We start from the raw sequence: 22,617 nt of genomic DNA, 5'->3' as shown, positions 1-22,617 counted from the left end.
TATTTCGAAAAGGCGTCCACCTATAGACCTAATGCCCACTCCCTCTTAAAATGCTCAGTAACACCTTTCGTTTGATACCCATATCATACAAACATTCTAGAGTCACCCCTGGCCCACCCTAATGGCGATATCTCGAAAAGGCGTCCACCTATAGACCTAATGCTCACTCCCTCTTAAAATACTCAGTAACACCTTTCGTTTGATACCCATATCGTACAAACATATTCTAGAGTCACCCCTGGTCCACCTTTATGGCGATTTCTCGAAAAGGCGTTCACCTATAGAACTAAAGCCCATTCCCTTTTGAAATACTCATTACCACCTTTCATTTGATACCAATATCGTACAAACATATTCTAGAGTCACCCCTGGCCCACCTTAATGGCGATATCTCGAAAAGGCGTCCACCGATAGACCTAAGGCCCACTCCCTCTTAAAATGCTCAGTAACACCTTTCATTTGATACCCATATCGTACAAACTAATATGTTTTGTTGAATTCATATAACATCTTTATTAATAGAAAATATAATACAATTAAAGTAACAAAATTGTAGAAAAGTCTAGATCTGCTCAAAACACGTGCGCCGCCAAAAGTCACTAAAAACATCTGCCCATAAGTTCTATTTGACAGTTCATATATTAAGGTATCATTTATGTATGTATAGGTGAACTGGTGAGCAGGGTTGCCTGTCGCTCCAACACCTCTCCTGTTGAATTGTAAAGTCCCGGAGAACTGCGTTTTAGCCTGGGGAGTATCTCATCACAGGTTTAACCTTCCGTGTAGACCGTCTAGGTGTTTCACTTGTACTGACGTTATCAGCCGTAGTAACCCGAGGTTGCGGTGGAACTACGATGGTGTTACTTGGAGTCGCTGTAGAGTCGCTTACGTTCGAAGGCTGCTCTACTACAGAATGATTCTCGTGTGGCTCGTTTATGTCGTTTAGTCCAAACGCCTCTGCTAGGAGTGACCTGTGTTTCGGCTCCGTTGTATGCGTTTCTTCAGTATAGCGTTTACGGATTTGGTTGGTATGTGCACGAATTACTTTGCCTTTTTCCAGTTTTAAATTGTACATGACCGCTCCTACTCGTTCAATGATTTCAGCCGGTTTCCAGACGAATTTGTTGTAAGAGTGTACATATACGTAAACTGTTTGCTGTGGTTCAAACGCTGAGTACTTTGTACCATGTTTTTTGTTAAATTGTTTTTGCATGTTTTGTTTTGGCCAGTCATCCGCTTGGGTTGGTTTGGGTGTGCTTGGTAATATTAAATTTAGTGGTATTCGTATATTTCGCCCGAATAACGCTTCTGCTGGTGACGTATGTTTAGGTGTGTTTTTATTTGGTGTTGACCGAAAGCATTGTAAAAATGATTGTAAGTTTTGGACTGTGGTACCCTCTCCTTTATGTTTCTTTAATGCTCTTTTAAAAGTATCCACAAATCTTTCAGCTTGACCATTTGACATTGGATAGTATGGGCTGGATCGCAAATGTTGAATGCCATTTTCTGACAAAAATTTCTGGAATTGCGCACTTACAAATTGAGTTCCGTTGTCGGACACGATGCATTCCGGTATGCCGAATCTACCAAAAACTTCCATTAACATTTCAATGGTTTTGGTACTCGAAATGTTTGTTGTTGTTATTATCTCGGGCCACTTTGAATACGCGTCAACAATAATAAGGTAATATGTATTGTCCAATGGGCCAGCGTAATCAATGTGTAGTCTTGCCCACGGTTCCGCTGGAGTAGGCCATGGTTGAAGATTTGTCTTAGTGGGTAGCTTTGCTGCTGATGCGCATCCCTGGCAATTTCGTACAAGCGATTCGATATCAGAATCGATATTAGGCCAGTAAACAAAACTCCGTGCTATTGATTTTGTTCGTTCGACGCCGGGGTGTCCTCTGTGTAATTGCTTTAAAACCCTCTTGCGCAGCATTGCCGGTATCACGATGCGATGTCCAAACATGAGACATCCGTCAACTATGTGGAGGTCATTTTTTCGATTTAAAAATTTTCTTGCTTCCATGGAGTATTCTATGTTATTTGGCCACCCGTCGTTTACATACTGCATAATGGTTCGTAGCGATATATCCTTTTGAGACTCATGTTTAACCATTTTGTGGGTGACGGGTAATCTGGCGATTGAATCTGTAAGTATTTGTAAAACTTCAGCTTCGAATTTAATAGAGGCTATGACGTAATCTTCTGCCGGATTTACGTTTTTGTCTATTAGGCGTGATAGAACGTCTGCGTGACCAAAATTGTTGGTTGATACATAGCTTATGTCGAAATCATAAGCTAATAATTTTATAGCCCAACGCTGTAATTGGTTTGCTTGGTGTACTGCGATGCCTTTCTTGTTACCAAAAATCGCAAGTAATGGTTTGTGGTCCGTTTGCAGCTTGAATTTACGGCCAAAAATCATTTTGTGAAATTTTGTGAGCGCGAAAACGATGGCCAGTCCCTCTTTCTCGATTTGGCTGTAACCTTTTTCAGCCGCTGTGAGCGACCGCGACGCATGACATATTGCTTTCATAGAACCGTCCGGGTACTCGTGCAGGATGCATGCCCCGAGGCCGTAGGTTGACGCGTCTGCCGCGACCACAATATTGAGCTTTGGATCAAAATGCGTCAGCCCTAAATCTGAAGTGAGAATGTTCTTAAGTTGCTTAAAACTGTGGCTTTGCTTTTGAGACCAGTGCCATTTGACGTTCGCTTTTAGTAATTCATCCAGTGGTCCTCTGTAGGTGCGTAAATTGGGGATGAACTTACCATAAAAATTGATTGCTCCCAGAAATGAGCGTAGTTCGGCAATATCTTTTGGTTCGGGCATTTGTGTTAATGCGGCTATGCGTGCCTGATCTGACTTAATGCCTTCTTCGTTTACGATAAAGCCCAAATATTTAATTGTTTTTGAATAAAATGTACATTTTTCAAACTTTAATTTGAAACCGAACTCGTGAATGCGCTTTAATACCGATTGTAAATTATCGTCATGCTCTTCTCGGCTTTTGCCTGTTATGAATATGTCGTCTATGTATGCCGCTACTCCCGTAAGCCCACACAACATTTTATCCATAATCTGCTGGAATATGGCTGGGAATGATTTCACGCCGAAAACCATTCGGTTGTACCGGAAAAGACCCAGGTGTGTGTTTATGGTAAGAAGGTGCTTCGACTCGTCATCTACCTCAACTTGCAGAAACGCGTCTGAGAGGTCGATGTGGCTGAAAAACTTAGCCTTAGCCATCCGTGCGAATAGGTCTTCGGGTATAGGCAACGGGTACTGGTGCATTTCCAAAGCATTGTTCAAGCCGGTTGAGAAGTCGCCGCATATTCGCACGCCACCAGTTGCTTTTTTTATCACCACGATTGGAGCTGCCCAGTCTGAAATATTGACTGGTGTAATTACGTTTATCTCTTGAAGGCGTTGTAGCTCTGCTTCTACAAGTCCTTGAATGGCATAGGCAACGGGCCGCTTTTGGCGAAATATTGGCTGCTGATTTGGCTTGACCGTGAGATGGGCTTTTGCTTTGGTGCAAAGACCGAGCTCTTCACTAAAAACACCTGGAAATGACTGTTTCAGGAGTAAAATGCTTTTATTGATTGAGATGTTTGTACTTCCCTGATTATCGCGTGCTCCTTTGTTGATTTTGTTGCAGATCGCGTTGATTGGCTCGTCATCGAGTTCTAATGCTGCGATCCAATCTAATCCCATGACATTGAGATTTTCGATAGGTGAAACATAGCAGGTTGTTGATGCTTGCTTATCCTTGAATTTAGCTGTGCACTCGAATTGTGCTGTTAGTGGAAGTTTACCTGTTGCACTGCGGGCTGTGTTGTTGACTGCCATTGTATTGCTCACTTTAAGTCTACGGAAAGTGTCTTCCGATATGATCGTTATATCTGAAGCTGTGTCGAATTGAAGATCCGTTGGAATCCCATTGATTTGCACGCGAATGTATTTGCGGTTTGCTACGCTGATTTTGTTAGTGACAAATATACTATTAATTGACTTTCCTTCACCTTGGCTTCTGTTGTTCCTTTTCGTTGTCTTGTCCGTGCGTTTTGCGTTCGCGGTTTTTTGTTTTTGATTTTTGTGAAGTTTGCCCGCGCTGCAGTAGCCTTCTTTGTGCCCTTCGCGTTTGCATTGTTTGCATTTGTGCGTCCTAAATTGACAATCTGACGCGTAATGCATCCCGCCGCAGTACCAACACGGTGTTTTTGGAATTTTGTTGGTATCGTTTTTAGCAAGTATCTTATTGACAGTGCGTGCCTCATTTTTGTTTTCAATTAAGGCTGTATCTGTTTTAAGATTTACTAAACGCTTACACTCTGCTGTTAATTTGTCAAGTGTAATTGTTTCTTCGCCACTGTCTATTTTTGCAAGCAATTTGGTTCTAACCTCAAAATCGGTTGGAGACTTCAACCCCATGATGAAAATCAAACACTTGAATTGATCCAGTGTTAGCTTGTTAAGTTGAAATTTCTCACATTCTTTATTTACCGTGCCCGCGTATGTTATAAAATCTGCGGTTGTGTCTTTGCTTATCTGCAGGCAGTGATAGCGAGTGTTAAAAATAGACTTTTGTGACCCGAACAATTTTGTAAGCTTCTCCACCGTTTCTTTGAAACTGTGGTCTCGTGGATGTTTTGGCAAAATGAAGTTTACATACTTTGTATGTTCTGTGATACTGAGTTTACGCAAGAGTAAACGGACTTTGGCCGCATCGTCGAGATTTGCTGCGTCAACATCAAACAAATCTTCGTATCGTGCATACCACAGGTCGAAAGTGAGGTTATCTTCGACGCTGTACGAAAACTCTCTGATATTGGTTGCCAAAGACTCTATGAGAAATTCTTGAGAATTTTCAGAGTGCTTTGTGTTACCTGTTTGCAGTTTGACCTGGAGGAGTTGCTTTACCAGCTCTCGCATGTCGGCGCTGTCTTTTTCCCGCTGCTGTTGCATTTGTTGGAAAAATACCTTCATTGATTCATCCATGATTTCCGCTTTGTTTTCTTAGTGTGACGATGTATGTATTTATTATGCCTTAGTCCTCGTCGCCATTTAATATGTTTTGTTGAATTCATATAACATCTTTATTAATAGAAAATATAATACAATTAAAGTAACAAAATTGTAGAAAAGTCTAGATCTGCTCAAAACACGTGCGCCGCCAAAAGTCACTAAAAACATCTGCCCATAAGTTCTATTTGACAGTTCATATATTAAGGTATCATTTATGTATGTATAGGTGAACTGGTGAGCAGGGTTGCCTGTCGCTCCAACACAAACAAATTCTAGAGTCAGCCCTGGTCCACCTTTATAGCGATATCCCTAAATGGCTTCCATCCATAGTACTATGACCTACTCTCTCTTAAAATACTCTTTAATACCTTCCATTTGATACACATGTCATACAACCACATTCCAGGGTTACCCTAGGTTCATTTTCCTACATGGTGATTTTCCTTATTTAGTCTCCATAGGTCTCAACTGAGTATGTAATGTTCGGCTACACCCGAACTTAGCCTTCCTTACTTGTTAAAACTTGACTTTTAAAAATTTTTTTTTTAAGTGGGCGTGTTCTTTATCCGATTTTGCTAATTTTTATTTGGCACACATATAGTAATAAGAGTAACGTTCCTGCCAAATTTCATCATGATATCTTCAACGACTGCCAAATTACAGCTTGCACAACTTTTAAATTACCTTCTTTTAAAAGTGGGCGGTGCCACGCCCATTGTCCAAAATTTTACTAATTTTCTATTTTGCGTCATAAGGTGAACCCACCTACCAAGTTTCATCGCTTTATCCATCTTTGGTAATGAATTATCACACTTTTTCGATTTTTCGAAATTTTCGTTATCGAAAAAGTGGGCGTTTCGTTCATTTTAAATAGCGATCTGAGATGAGTGCCCAGGAACCTACATACCAAATTTCATCAAGATACCTCAAAATTTACTCAAGTTATCGTGCTAACGGACGGACATGGCTCAATAAAATTTTTTTTCGATACTGATCATTTTGATATATGGAAGTCTATATCTATCTCGACTCTTTAATACCTGTACAACCAACCGTTATCCAATCAAAGTTAATATACTCTGTGAGCTCTGCTCAACTGAGTATAAAAAACAAAGTTCATAGACTATTTCAAAACCCATGACGGTTTATCATCAGCGATCCACACATTGAAAGCTTGACGTTTAGCACATCAGGCCATCAATGCAAGTTTCTATTTATAACTCGTTTTCACTGTTTGTTGTTTTTATTACTCTTTACCACCGTCATTTTGAGTGCGCCAATCAGGTGCTATTATCTCATTAGACAAGGATTTTGTTGCAATCCATATGTTTTTTTTTAAGCTCTTGCTTTTGTTAGAATTCCAGGGTGACAGACTGAAAGTATTTAATGTTATGTTTGGTTTTACTCTATACATTTTACAAAAATAATAAACTTGGTCTTGAAGACAACAAATTAATGTAATAAATAATTTATATATTCATACATATGTAAAAACTAACCGATATAAAACTCAAACTCTATATTTTAATAAGGTTGTCTGGATTTATTTAAAAAATATTTGTAACGATTGAAACGACAATATTTCTTAGAATGAAAATGTCTGATGTATTGAATTGAAATACATATGAAATAGGTTTTTCTTTGAATACAAGAAATATCTTTTTGGTACGAAGTTGTTTAACAATTTATAGTAGAAATCAATAATAATTAAAAGTTAACATAATATAATATAACTTCTCCCTCATTTAAACTAAGATACTCCTGTATCTTAATAACTTATATTTATCTATTTATGAACAATACATATTTAGTTTCAATTTACAAATTCACAATTAAATAAAACATATAAATCAACAAAAGTTATGTTTTTATTAAATTAATTTCCTATTTCTTTTGTATCAAGGAAACCTTCAAATTTAAATTTTCTTCTAATATTTGAGGGGTGTATATTTTTTAAATCATTGAATTTATATTTTGGTTCTTGTTTGTGTCTAGGTCATTTATCATTTTTAATAAAGTCTTCTTTCCTTCTCTTCGTATAGTTTTATCTTTTCCTATTTTTGTATCCTTATTTTATAACTAACATATTAGTATGTATTTTAATTGTATTGCTTTGTCCAGTTTCCACATTTATTGGTTTTTCTTTAATTACAGAATGAAAATTATTATTAAAAAATTCATTCACTTTACTAATTTTATCTTTAATATTAAGAGCTTTGTATTCAATAGACATCATTCTAATTTTCTCTATAATTGTATTATGCAATCTTTCTATATCTACAATACCTGTATGATTATTTGGTTTCACTAAATGCAGTTCAATATTTTCATTTTTCAAATAATCTTTAATATTAATACTTTTAAACTCATTAAAAAATTATAAAAATTTGTTTATTTTTATGTTTAACTTTTATTTCTTTTAGTTTATTATCTGTTAATATTATAAACACAAGTTATATTAAACCTATGTATTTATGACTGTATCTAATATATTAATATAATTTTGTAAGTTGTCTTCTTGAGAATGAATTGTTTCCATATCATTATTTGCATTATTGAATAATGATTCAGTAGAAGTTGGCAACATACTTATTTCATTTGTATCAGCATCTATTCTATTAAGGAAATCAGCTACTCGATTTTCCTTACCTTTAATATAAGTGAGTGTTATATTAAATTCACTTAATCTCATATCCATCTATACAGCCTTGGACTCATAGCTTTACCCTGATATTTAACAAAAAGCCATCGTAATGGTTGATGGTCTGATACAATTTCAAACTTCGCACTATATAAATATGGTCTAAAATAACTAGTCGCCCAACTTGTTTTCAACTTTTCAAAAGCATTAACATAATTTAAATAATTTAAGCTAAGCTTCATTTCCTTTTTTAAATATTTAATGAATGGATAAACTACGTTTGAATATCTATATATATAAAAATGAATGTCCGTTTGTGTGAGGCTTATAGAATCAAAAACTATCCGGTCGATTTTGTTCAAACTTTCATATAAGTTGCGTATACCTCACGCGGTGGTTTGCACATAGGTTTGGTTGCGATCAACGCACAGGGTCTCGAGATATAGGCCAAAACGTGGACCCGGGTACCCCTAGAATGTGCTTATAGAATATGGATATCAAATGAAAGCTGTTGATGAGTGCTTTAGTAGAGGGTAATTTTCATCAAACTGTCATTTGGAGACCATACCATTCAGTCCACATAAATCGTCTGGAGAAATTTCAAAAGTGCTTTGTTCGTTTTGCTTTACGCTCTCTTAACTTTACTGAACCGATTCCGTCTTATGTTGCTCGTTGTCGATTAATTAGTTTGGTATCGTTATCCGATAGGAGAACGCTGTTATCGGTTACATTTATTATTGGTCTTGTTTCTGGCAGGACAGATTGTCCTTCCATACTTCAGCTAGTTAACTTTAATGTGCCCTGCAGAAATTTGCGGAATTTTGTTGTTTTTCGTGTTGGACTTAACAGAACAGTCTATGGTGCTAACGCTCCCTTGAATAGAATTATTTCTGATTACAACTATTTCTCAAATTTTCTGGATTTAGATTTTACGTATACCAAATCGGTTATACAGTTCAAACTAAAAACCTCTTTTTTAAGTAATACTTAATTTACATTAGTTGTAATATATTCCCACTGTATAATATACATACAAGTAAATAAAATAAATAAAACGTGGACCCGGGTACCCCTAGAATGTGTTTATAGAATATGGATATCAAATGAAAGCTGTTGATGTGTGCTTTAGTAGGGGGTAATTTTCATACCCCTGCGTGACTAGGGTCTCGAGATATAGGCCAAAACGTGGACCCGTGGACTCCTAGATAGTGTTTTTACACTATGGGTATCAAATTAAAGCTGTTGATGAGTGCTTCAGTACATGGTAGTTTTCATACCTACTGGTGACTAGGGTCTCGAGATATAGGCCAAAACGTGGATCAAGGTACACTAGGATGTGTTTACATTATGGGTATCAAAATGAAGCTGTTGATGTGCCCTTTAGTACAGAGTAAGTTTTATGTCGCTGGGTGACTAGGGTTTCGAGATATAGGCCAAAACGTGGACCTGGATATACCTAGAATGTGTTTTTACACTATGGGTATCAAATTGAAGTTGTTGATGTATGCTTTAGTACAGAGTAAGTTTCACACCGCTAGGTGCGTAGGGTCTCGAGATATAGGCCAAAATATGGACCAGGATACATACACCTAGAATGTGTTTTTACATTATGGGTATCAAATTGAAGCTGTTGATGTTTGCTTTAGTACAGAGTAAGTTTTACACCGCTGAGTGACTTGGGTCTCGAGATATAGGCCAAAACATGGACACGGATACCCCTAGAATGTGTGTGTATTATGGATATCAAATGAAAGCTGTTGCTGAGAGCTTTAAAGAAATTTTCATTGTGATATTCGATTTAGTCGCATCAACCTGGCAAAACTGATAAATATGCATGCTAAGCCGAAATAAAGACATGAATTAATAATATCCACATACCTATTTACATACGTCCTATTCGAGTTGCTTGAAATTTGGTATATAAATTTGCCTATATTAGTATTTACGATGCTTTTTTCCGGGAAGTAGACCAAAGACGGACTGGCACTGGGATTAGGACTAGGACTGGGACTGAGACTGAGACTCGGGGTGGGACTGGGACTGAGACTCGGAATGGGACTGGAATAAAATACATACCACCCTCTGGGACTGGCAATAAGAGATGAAGAAGAATGAGAAAAACTTGAGAGAAGAGAAAAGAGAGAAGGAGACGGAGACTGAGACTGAGAAAGAGATATAATGAGACGAAGATGGAGGTAGATGAAGCGAAAAATACGGAGGGAGGAGTGAATACAAAGATTAGGAAAAAGTGTAGAGGGGGGAGGGCAGATTTAGACGGAAAAAGCTTATTAAAATGTATGCAGATAGACCAAATTTAGGGCAGAACAACGTCTGCCGGGTCTGCTAGTCTTTAATAAATTTACGATAATATCGTGTTAAACTCAAGAATGATTTAATTGTTCTTGGCAATTGAAGTTTTAAAATTTGGTAAACTTTTGCAGGGGTTTGTTTAACACCTTCAGTTGATAAAGAATGTCCTAAATAAAGTGTTTATTTTGCAAAAAATTTGCATTTATTAATTTGAATATGAAGATTTGCCACCTTCGATTTTAAGAAAACTCGTTTAATATCATTAACGTGCTCTTGAAAACTAGTTGAAAAAAATTAATATATCATCAAGATATACAACACAAATTTTTTTCAAATCCTTTAATACAAAATTAATAAGCCCTTGAAAGGTGGCAGGAGCATTCTATAATCCAAATGGCATACGAACAAATTCATAATTCCCGTATGGAGTAGAAAAAGCTGTTTTCAAACGATCTTCCTCCTCAACAAGAATTTGTGGGAATTGTTTTGTTAAATCAATGGTAGCAAAATATTGTGAACGCCCTAACTTATCCAAAAGATTTTCTATATTTGGAATGGGAAATTTATCATCTATCTTAATATTGTTTAAAGCCCTATAGTATATCACGATTCGCTATTGTTGTTCCACTATTATCCATGTTTTTTGGGTACAATCCAAACTATCCAGACTATTATAAAGAGATTTACGCTCTTTTATGATTCGATGATAAAACATAAAATCTATTTGTTTGAAAATTTCTTTTTCATGTATTTGAGGATACCGATATAGTTTCGAATATATTGGTTTATCAATAATAGCTTTAATTTCATGTTGAATAACATTCGTGCTAGTTAGAGGTTGTCATAATATATAAATTAACTCCCTAAAAGAAGCAAGATTTTTTTTACAACTTTTTGTTCATTGTTCCAACCGTTTAAAAATGCATTCAATAACCTTCTTGTCAACATCGCAAATTTCCAATTGATGAATTTTGTTATATGAATATGGACACGATTGAAAAAAAAATTATAACACTACCATTTATAGTTAAAATGTTCATACCTATTACTGCTTTAGAATATTTTGCCTTATTATTGCATCAAATTATTTTCCTTTAAAATCTGTTAACTTCCATGACATGGTTCCTTCTTCCTTAAATTCATTAGGTAATTTAGTTATAATTTCATACTTAATCAAAGTCGAATTATTAATAGATGAAGAGCAAATGGTTTGTTTAAATAAAATTCTCCTATATTAGGTAACTTTTCTTGATTCAAAAGCGGAATTGTTGATCCTGTATCAACTAAAGCTCTCAATTTTTCATTACCTATTGTTAACTCAATTATGGGTAGTGATTTTGTGAAGCTACTAAATAAACATTTGCATGTGAACTATTTGGTAATTCCTGATTTATTGTTCTCACTTGCATATGATCTACGTCCATATTATTATTATTACTACTGCTATTATTATAGTTATTTCTATACTGATTATAATTATTACGTCTATTATTGGAATAAGAACTAAAATAAGCATAAGGACTAGAATTGTTATTAGAATAAGGATAAGGATCATTATTAGAATTAAGTAAGTATTGTTATTAAAATTGAGATGGTTTTGATTATTTCTATTATTTGATAAATTATTAAAATTTTGTTTTCGATATCCATTTGGGTTACTATTAGTACTAGTATAATTATTATTTATTCCTTTGCTTAGGTTAGGTTGAACTGGCCGGTCCATGAGGACCTCACATAGACTGATTGAGTCCGTAGTGTTACCAGAAGTTTGTTTTAACGACCAAACTGAAAAACCCTATCAAAAACCAGGACCTATGTTATAAAAGAACTCCGTCCTCTTGGCAAATACTAGAGCTTCCTAGGACTTAAGCCACTTGCTGCTTCTAGATCTGGCAGCTGTATCACTCCTAATAGCTGGAGTCTTAGCCTGGGAAATTTAGGACACGAGCACAGAAAGTGCTCGATCGTTTCCTCCTCCAACCCGCACTTCCTACATCTGCTATCACTGACCAAGCCTAATTTAAAGGCATAAGATGCCAGAAGGCAGTGTCCAGTCAGAATACCCGTCATGAGTCTACAGTCCTCTCTTTTTAATGATAGAAGCAACTTTGTAAGTCTAAGGTTGTAAGACCTACACATAATCTTCGACACTTTACAGCCCCGCACTTGAACCCACGCTTTTCCCGCTTGGTCGATCATGTGCACCTCTCGCCTTCGCTTAATCTCGCCCGGTCTAATTGGGACGTCTACGGAGCAAGCTTCAAGGGATGCGCCCTTTTTAGCTAGTTCGTCCGCTTTTTCATTCCCATCTATGCCCTGGGGCCCAATATAGATGTATGCTTCTCCCTGTCCCGATTCTCTCCAGGGACTGATTACACTCCAACACGCATTTAGATGATGTGCTATGCGAGATTATTGCCTTAATTGCTGCTTGACTGTCAACATAAAAGTTAACACGATTGCAGCTTGGGCTATTTGCTTCCAGCGTTTCTACTTCAGTGACTCAAGAAACAGCGTCACTTTTGAGTAAGCCCACATACAAAGCTCATCGCGTGGAAGTGGAAAGACCAGACTGGGTAGACACAATTTTGGAAGCACTAAAAGGAACGCAGCAGAAAAATTATGGTGCCGTCAAATGCTTTAAATGTGGAAAGCCAGGGCACATTGCACGTTATTGCAGTACCAATCCTAACAGTTCCAGCAATGTGAGTGTCCGTAAACGCAGAGCTGAAGGAGATGAGCAAATCTCCAAATCCACTCAATCGTTAAACTAAAGCGAGTCAGCCGCAAGGGGCGACAGCTGGCTCCCTCCATTGAATGCCCCATTATCTCTATCTCGCAAATTGGGAGAAGGTCAAGCAATCTTACTGTCAGAGGACATGTGGGTGGAAAAGAACGTTTACTGACTGTAGATACGGGTGCATCCCATTCCATCATTCGATCAGATTTAGTCAACAAGAAGATAAGACCATTGCTTGGAGCAAGATTACGTACAGCCACGGGAGAGGACACTCAGGTAAATGGAGAAGTAGCATGTGAAGTAGCAATTGGGAACGCCACGGTACTACACAATTTTATAGTGGCAGAGATTGTTGATGAAATCATAATTGGAGTGGATTTCTTAATCGACCAAGGCATCAAGATCGATATGCAAAGCAAGATGATGCGATATAAGAACATGGATGTGCCACTTAATTTCGGCTACGAGAGAGGTTACAGCAGTAAACAAGTGCTGGTGGAAGAGAGTCAGCAAATACCACCAAAATCCGAAGCAGTCATCTGGGCAAAGGTTGATGGAGATTGTGGGACAAACAAATTGTGGGTTGTCGAGGCAGCAAACAAATCAACACCGAACATACTTGTAGGAAAACCCTGGCTATGACAAAACAAGATGGACGTATTCCGATAAGAGTACTCAATGAGTTCAAGTCACCACTCAAACTGACAAAAGGAGCTATATTGGGAAGATGCCAAGAGGCTGAAATAGTTATTAACTGTGAACAGCTCCAGGAACACGTTTCAACTAGCAAGACTGATCTTTAAAATGACATCACGGCATGGACGGAGGGGCTAGATCAATATTATCAGAATAAGGCAAAGCAAGTGCTCCTAAAGTACGCAAACATATTTGACCAGGATAGTTCCAAACCAGGCCGCACCAATGTTGTGAAACATCAAATTGACACTGGAGACGCGAGGCCGATACGTCAAGCTCCTCGTAGTGTTCCACTGGCGAAGCGGGAAGTTGTGAGTCAAATCGTACAAGAAATTAGCGACAGCGGCGTCATCGAACCATCAGCTAGCCCATGGAGCTCACCGGTGGTACTTGTGAAGAAGAAGGATGGGAAAATGAGGTTTTGCGTGGAATACCACAAGTTGAACGACGTCACGAAAAAGGATAGCTACCCATTGCCAAGAATTGACGATACTCTAGACTCGCTATCTGATACGAAATGGTTTTCCACAATGAACTTGAAAAGCGGCTTCTGGCAAGTTGAGGTGAAGGGGGAAGATAAAGAGAAAACAGCCTTCAGTGTCGGTGATGGTCTTTGGCAATTTACAGTGATGCCTTTTTGACTTTGTAATGCACCAGCTACTTTTGAGAGACTCATGGACCAGGTACTGAAAGGACTACATTGGAAAACATGCTTGGTGTACCTGGACGACATCATCGTATTGGGCAAGAACTTTGATGAACATCTTAAGCACTTGGAGGAAGTTTTTCAGAGAATAGCTGGCGCTGGTCTGAAACTAAGTCCCAAAAAGTGTTCGCTGTTTAAAAAGGAAGTAAATTACTTGGGTCACAAGGTAACGACAGAAGGTATCTGTACAGAGAATGAAAAGATAGAGGCAGTAAAGGATTGGCCAAGACTACAGAATTTGCATGAATTAAGAAGTTTCCTTGGGCAGTGCACATATTACAGCCGATTTGTACCAAACTTTTCCAGCGTAGCCCATAGCCTCCATGAGCTTACAAGAAAAAATAAAGCGTTTGAATGGAAGAAGGAGCAAGAAGTGGCTTTCGAAACATTTAAGGAGCGTTTGTGCACTGCCCCAATGTTGGTATATCCGATTCCAGGAGCAACATTTATTCTAGATACAGATGCGAGTGGACATGCTATAGGAGGCGTTTTATCACAACTGGTCGATGGACAGGAGAAGGTAGTTGCATATTACAGCCGTTCGATTGGAAAACCAGAGAGGAACTATTGCGTTACACGGAGAGAGCTGTTGGCATTGGTAGAGTGTATTAAACATTTTCACAAGAAAGAAGCAAGCAGAGAGGAGATGACAACAGAGATTCCCCTTTGCGAAGTCATATTGGGCACAGTGGAACAGTTTAGCATTGATATCCGGTTGCTTGCATCGAGTATGGGAGAGTGAGGATGGTCAATGCAAGAAGAAACTGATATTTGTTCCCATAAAGAGGATTCCTGACGTGCTCAGCGAGCTGCATAATGGTCCAAGTGGAGGTCATCTTGGAATCACGAAGACGCTCGAGAAAATTAAGCAGAGATTCTATTGGGTTGGTTGCCTTCAGTCGGTCACCGAGTGGATTGCCAACATAGCGAAAGGGCCCAAAACGGGACGATCAGACTTAGGTGGAGGGCAGTGTGACGAATATTAGTAACACTAAGGGAAACTATCATCTCTAAGCCAATGCTAAGCAGTGACTTGTATGCACATCAATAAATCAATGTTCGTACACGCAGCGGAGAAGAGACGCACAAACACATGCAGATATCTTATCTGAGATGCTCCCAAATATATGCAATTATAATTGTGCTCACATATACACGCGCATATGAGAAGCTAAAAACGTAGTAATTTTATAGCTGATAACCAACTATTCTAGAAATGGAAGCGCCTAGAAGATGCGAACGAGAAATCGCAGAGTATACGACAATCAGTTTGATTTAAGACACTATCTGGCGAGCAATAGTAGTGTTATTTTGAAAGTAGTCTAATAAAGGCCGTTTTGCATTATTGAATGTGGAGTTATTTATTCAACAGTTTAGTGATTCGAACGTTAGAAGAAGGCTGCAAATAAGGGGAATTGCAGTGAATTCGTTATAATATCGTAGATGCACATTTTTCTTTGACACATTCAAATGCTTTAGTTGATGTGTCGTCCCAAATTAATGTTTTGTCCCGTTTCTTATTTGTGCTATTAATTAAATTATATATTGTATTTGTATATTCAGCAAGATTCGGAATATATCAATGATAATGGTTTATCATTCCAGTAAACTTTTGAGCCAATTTCATAGATTTCGGAAGCTCAAAACTATGAATTACTACTACTTTTTCATCTGATGGTCTAATAACCAGAACCGGAAATGTTGTGCCCAAAAAATCTATGTTATTAACCCTAAAGATAAATTTTCTAGGTTTATTCTTTAAACCATATTCCGATAAACGCCCGAAAAGTATTGCCAGATCCCTTAAATGTTCCTTTTCATCTCTCCTTGCAATAAGCAAATCATCAAAATATGCAAATACAAAGTCTAGACCACCTACAACTTCGTTAATAAACCTTTGAAAAGTTTGGGACGAATTTCGCAACCCAAAGGGCATACGTAAGTACTCAAACATACGGAAAGGTGTTGTTATTGCCGTTTTATATATGCCCACTTTGGCCATTGGTATCTGATGATACGCTTTTACTAAATCAATTTTGGAAAAAACGTTTTTGTTGCGAAGATTCATATTGAAATCATGGATATGAGGCAATGGATAACGATCGGGTACTGTTGCTACGTTCAGCGAAAATCAACACAAGGACGCGAATCGTTAACGTCCTTCTTGGGTACTGGATGAAGAGGAGATGCTACGGATGAATCTGATTGCCTACAAATTCCAGATTTTAACAAAAAATCGAACTTTGTTTTTGCCACTTTCAATTTTATAGGATCCAAGCGCCTGGGCTTAAAAAAAGGAAGGCTTCCTTCAGTTACAAGCCTGTGTACCGTAGCATGCTTAACTGGCTTCGTTGAAACTGCTAGTTTCCCTAGACTTTCATTAGTCAAAACTATGAATTGCTACTACTTTTTCATCTGATGGTCTAATAACCAGAACCGGAAATGTTGTGCCCAAAAAATCTATGTTATTAACCCTAAAGATAAATTTTCTAGGTTTATTCTTTAAACCATATTCCGATAAACGCCCGAAAAGTATTGCCAGATCCCTTAAATGTTCCTTTTCATCTCTCCTTGCAATAAGCAAATCATCAACATATGCAAATACAAAGTCTAGACCACCTACAACTTCGTTAATAAACCTTTGAAAAGTTTGGGACGAATTTCGCAACCGAAAGGGCATACGTAAGTACTCAAACATACCGAAAGGTGTTGTTATTGCCGTTTTATATATGCCCACTTTGGCCATTGGTATCTGATGATACGCTTTTACTAAATCAATTTTGGAAAAAACGTTTTTGTTGCGAAGATTCATATTGAAATCATGGATATGAGGCAATGGATAACGATCGGGTACTGTTGCTACGTTCAGCGAAAATCAACACAAGGACGCGAATCGTTAACGTCCTTCTTGGGTACTAGATGAAGAGGAGATGCTACGGATGAATCTGATTGCCTACAAATTCCAGATTTTAACAAAAAATCGAACTTTGTTTTTGCCACTTGCAATTTTATAGGATCCAAGCGCCTGGGCTTAAAAAAGGAAGGCTTCCTTCAGTTACAAGCCTGTGTACCGTAGCATGCTTAACTGGCTTCGTTGAAACTGCTAGTTTCCCTAGACTTTCATTAGTGGTTGTGCCAATTGGTTATGGGTAAATATCTAGATATTTTGAGCAAGGTTTCTCCTACAGGGTCACTCCTTGTATCTCTTAGCAAGCAATACAACATCGGTATTCTCCAAATTGTCGGTCCACCCCACATTAGATGCCCAGATTTTTTTAGAAACAATACAGGAAAAGTATGCGCAAATAAGCTAGCTAATATACTACATAGGTAATAGTAGCATATGTATCTTACAAATTGATCTTGAAATAACGAAAACAAATTGCCAGAAAAGCAAATGTTGGTGAATTTAATGGTAGTCGCCAGAATGGCCAATCGCCTAACCAAAGATGTTCGTCTTTTGAAATACAGTTTGATGGTCAAAGACCGTAGTCAGGATCGCCCAGTTAATATGGTCAATTACACTTGATACAAATAATTACATACATATATCTTTTTTCTCGTCCCATTTGCAGGCTGTAAGAATTTTTGCTGGTGTACACAGATCACGTTCTGGTCAATTGACGCCAAAAGGTGTAGGTCGGCTTTGTAATTGGACGCCGGATGTTGATGGACCGCCAGCAGATGATTATCAGTCCTTCGGCGCTTATCAGCGTACATTGACCCTTAAATGTGAACCCGGTGAACCCGGTGTCATTACTTGGACACCTGATCATAATACCCCAGACACCGTTTACTATCAGTGTTTCACACACCGTTACTTGGGTTGGAAAATTCATGTTCATGACTCTTGTGATGATTCACGATTTTCTGCATCGGCTTCAGAAAGACACGAAGTTCGCGTACCATACCATGTTATTGAAGATGTTGACGATATATCTGCCGAGGCGTCCATTCGTCATGAAACCAAGGTCAGCCCGAACGATAATTTTTTATTAAAGCATCAAACAGATTTGATTAAAAATCATAATATGAATGGAACACCACCGAAATTGACTTTTGAAATAACGAAATCATCCGAAATTACTAAATTGATTTCAGATGGAATCCGTGCTGCTGAAGCTCTAGAGGAGAGCATACTAGGGAATAACAACAATCACAAGAACTATGGCAATGACAATTTCAACATCTTAAACACAAATCATAATAGCTATAAAGTTCCAACGCAAAGTATATCTTCTTCTAAACAACACCAAAAACAATCGAACACAAATCCTGGCATAACTACAAACCAAGGAAAACTGCCACCAGAACCTTATATATCAACATCGGTACCAGAAATTTTACATGGCGAGAATTATATTCATTCGTTTCACAAATATCCACAAACATTCTTACACCATAATTCTCAAAAAACATCATCCACATCATTAGCACCACATAATCATTTTCACAATCATTCACAACAATTGAAATTCCTTCAACATTTAAATAATCTTACTAATTTTCCAGCACAGCCGCAGAAGCCTATAGGTCTTTCGGAATATCTACGACCACCCCAGAATGCCGCAATTTTCCACCCTGTCAAATTACCAGGACGTCGACCTCTACCTGGTCCCGTTAAAAAACTACCAGCCAATAAAGCAGTTTTGCCACAGCAATTAAAACGTGTACCAAATCCTCCTATTCAACCCATACCACAACCATCTATCATAGTCAGCCATTATCGAAAACCAGTTCCGGGAATGCTAAAAACACTCCTCAAAGATAAACCATTTCCTATTCAACCTTTACCTGCATCTGTATTATTACTTGGTCAACAAACATCCTTAGGGAATAAACGTAAAAATGAACCTGTACTATTACAATCAAAGCCAAATTCCATCATTCCGGTACCATATAGTGATGTTGCACCTCAAGAACCTGTTGGAAAAAATGTTCTTTTGAGTAAAGAAAATGGAAGTGAGAGAAAACCATTTGATTCATTTTTATTATCCAATCAATTGCTTGAAGAATCCAATACTATTTATGAATCTACAAAATCTACCATCCCTACTAATATTTTAAAACAAGTTGTTGTAAAAGATGTGAAAAATTTCACAAAACCTCTTGAAATTATTAACATAAAACCTGCAATTAATAATGGCTTTAAGCCGGATTCTGTCGTTGTGGAAAGTGGTTTTCGACCAATTATACGTAAAGACAATGATTCACAATCATCAGACATCGATCAAGTAGCTCATCGCCGTGAAGATCCAGGGTCGGAAATTGACGAAGTTATGGAAACCGATACGCTTTTCCTTACAGCTCAAAAAGAGACACAGACACAAAGTTTTGAACCAATGTTCATCCCATCCCCACCAGATAGTACCAGTATAACTATAAATATTCCAAATGTTGGATTATCATCCACGCCAGAGCATAATGACGTTGACCCAAGGATTTCGATAAAGATGCCAGTCGTTGCACAACTACGTAATGCAACAATACAGGATATATTATTAGAACTTAACGAAGAGACTACAAGCAAAGCAGAGGATAATGTAACAGGAATTCCTTCATTGAGCCAAAATCAAAATAAAAATGAGAGTAATGCAAATACATCCCAATCCTATACAGACAATAATCCCTCAATAATGGAGGTAATTGGTAATGAAGATGATCGGGAAGCTCAAGCTGCAGAACGTATTGACACATACTATCTACCTCCAGATAATCGAACGGTACTGCACTCCAGTTTGCCCAGTGGCGCTGTTGTAACGTTTGATGGGAAATCTATCGTAGATGGTAATTTCGTCTTACCACCAAAATTAGAACCACTAAATGAACCAAACACTCGGCGGCAAGCGCACAGTTTATCGCAAATTGAACAGCTCATTCGAAGTACTCCCCAAGTCAGACCGTTTCAAGGAGAAATACCTGAACCAGTTGCAGAATTTCTTTTAAATGAACGCACCCGAAATCAAGTAGTTGACACCGGTAGTGGTGGTGTTGTGGGCGGTACGACTATGAATAACGTCGTTTCATATCAGCCCTCGACATCGCTTTCGCCCCCACGAGTAGACTCAACTAAGTTACAAATACTTCAAGGATCCCTTCATAGAAAATGAGTTTTTTAAAGAGGCATAACCGAGCATTAATTAAATGATTAAAATGATAAAATTTAAATGTATTTTGTTTTCAAAAAAAATGTACCCTCAATGTTATTATTCTTAAATAATTATTTATGATTCATATTTTTAAACTCTTTTTAATTATCTTTTCATCATATTTGATATCATTGAAAGATTGTTCTTTACTTTTTTAATATGCATAAAGATTTTTCAACCATATTATTTAAAAATGATTTCCAAAAGTAAGTATTACAGTATCAAATTATATTGATATGGAGAAAAATTCGAAATTTAACCATCCAAATGAAGTGTGGGAGAGATATATAAAAATTAAATATATAAGTTTTACTGTTTCATGGTAATCCATTAAAAGTCATTTGCAGTTTAGAGTTTATAACAATAATACGTTTTATTCATTGTCATGCCAAAAACTAACTGAACTTACATTCTGAAGTGCCTACTTAAAAACACTGCACCTTAGTCTTGAAGGCAGCCAAAGCGACACAGACGCTTGCGTTCTTAATCGCTGCCAGCGTTGAGCTGCACCTGCTAGCGTGAGAATGGATATTCGCTGACACAGGCCAAATTGCCGTTTCATAGCACTGCTCATGTTATGCAATCGTTGTGGCTTATCCGTCAGCATGAGAATGGATATTCGCTGACACAGGCCATGCGCGGACAGAATTATTGAGAAGCATTCGCTTGTGTTAACTGATATTCGCTGATACGGGCCATGCGCGCAAATTGTTGTTTCATAGCACTGCTCATGTTACGCAATCGTTGTGGCTTATCCGTCAGCGTAAGAATGGATATTCGCTGACACAGGCCATGCGCGGACAGAATTATTGAGAAGGATTAGCTTGTGTTAACTCCTCCCCTTCTAAGTGAAGGCCGTCCACGGACTTCTTAAAGTTATCAATGACATGCTGAAGGTCTTGGCATTGGCGTCTTTTCCTTCTCCTCTGCCATATTTTAACTAGAGTGTAACAAACGATAATCAATATAATGCTAGCGAAGCCTGATATTGTTGGCCCCGTCATAGTTCTTGATTCAATTTTTGCGATAAAGCGCAGATTTTCCATACTTATCCTGTGAAGGTATGGAAGACTCAATACTTCTTGATGGTTGGTGATATTAAGGAGAACGGTCGCCGCTGGCCCTGGTAATTTCTTTAACATGCCATTTCGGTTTACAAAGTTAGATCCGTTAACGTAAACTTCATCGTCGAAGGAAAGTAAATAAGTTCCCCTTATTGTTTTTTCGGAGTCTTCGCCAGTTTTGATCAAAGCGGTGTTATCGTTTATAATGATAATGCCATCGTCAACCACAGTAATAGGTTCAAGGTTGCTAGGGCAAGTATTGCAGTGAGCAACATTATTCGAATACAGCTGTTGTGCGCATGTGGGATGCTGCAATCTTTTGCAAAAAGTTGTTGTGAGTGTTGTGTTGCAGTTCCCAATCGCCAAATTTTGATTCCCACAGTCAGCAACGTTGTTGTTGTTCCCAAGGTGCAGGATAGTTCCATTGTGTTGAACAGGGAAAATAATAATTTTCTTACAAACTAATGTAGGTTTAGGATACTTTATTATGAAATGCAGAAGGCTCCCATATAAAAGGGCTTTGATATATGATATCTCCATTAGGTCAGTAATTGTTGTATTTGTAGAGCGTGCCTCAAAAATATTTTTTACATCTTCCGAGTTTAGCATCAGGGGATTTATGATTCCTATCTTTGCAAGGGTTATGGTTGAAATTAAGGTCTCGATTTCGGTTATAAGGATTCAATTTCGCGCAAGCAGCGTTTCGTACAAATGATGAGTATCGATCTGTACAGCCTTTGCGTTTTTAATAATTTTGTTAACTGTTTCCGTTAGCTGGTTTAATTTTTCCTGTATCCTTGTGTTTATTTCTATCTGATGTCCCTCTGATTCTATTAGCTCTTGCTGCCGAAATTTTAAGTTTTGAAAGTCTTCGAAGTCGGATGTTCCTGCAATCACCTTTAGAGCAGTACCTAAAATGTTAATACTCCTAGCCTGTCTATGGTGAATGTCCAGTGTTGTTAAAAGAACTTTTATGTGTGAAATGTCTGAGTCGAGTAGCATTCTCATATGGGATAAGGGGAAATGCGTTGTTAGTCCTTTCGTTTCTTCTGCTATTTCTTTATATACCGTAAGATTGGTGCTATGCTTAAGATAACCGAAGTGTGTCCAAACTATTACGTCGCCATCCTGGATCGGTATATAATCGGAAGTCGAGTAGTCCGTCAATTTTGCTATTGCCGTTTGGATGGAGAGCATCATAATGGGGATCCTGAAAGATGGGGGAAAATAACCTTCTTTTAATTTACCTTATAATATTGAAAGATATTCCAAGGTTTTC

At 37.8% G+C, this 22,617-nt stretch overlaps 1 protein-coding gene across 5 annotated transcripts in view; it reads left to right on the top strand.

The window, feature by feature from the left end:
- The window catches only part of Skel (DM13 and DOMON_DOH domain-containing protein skeletor), a 174,227-nt gene extending 153,772 nt beyond the window's left edge, over nucleotides 1–20,455 (top strand). Inside the window, exons 9-10 of one of the 5 annotated variants that reach the window (XM_067763749.1) lie at nucleotides 17,701–18,456; nucleotides 18,643–20,455. In XM_067763749.1, the coding sequence (XP_067619850.1) occupies nucleotides 17,701–18,456; nucleotides 18,643–20,235 (2,349 nt within the window). In that variant the 3' untranslated portion in view covers nucleotides 20,236–20,455. Of the gene's footprint in view, nucleotides 1–17,700 lie in introns of all 5 variants that reach the window. The other 4 variants (XM_067763750.1, XM_067763751.1, XM_067763752.1 and 1 more) reach the window with 4 other exon arrangements.
- The last annotated feature ends 2,162 nt before the right edge of the window (nucleotides 20,456–22,617 follow it).

The sequence above is a fragment of the Eurosta solidaginis genome, chromosome 1 (assembly GCF_040869045.1).
Source record: "Eurosta solidaginis isolate ZX-2024a chromosome 1, ASM4086904v1, whole genome shotgun sequence".
NCBI classification, from domain to species: domain Eukaryota; kingdom Metazoa; phylum Arthropoda; class Insecta; order Diptera; family Tephritidae; genus Eurosta; species Eurosta solidaginis.
Note: the sequence above shows the minus strand (reverse complement) of the source record. Positions and strands in the feature narration are given on the sequence as shown.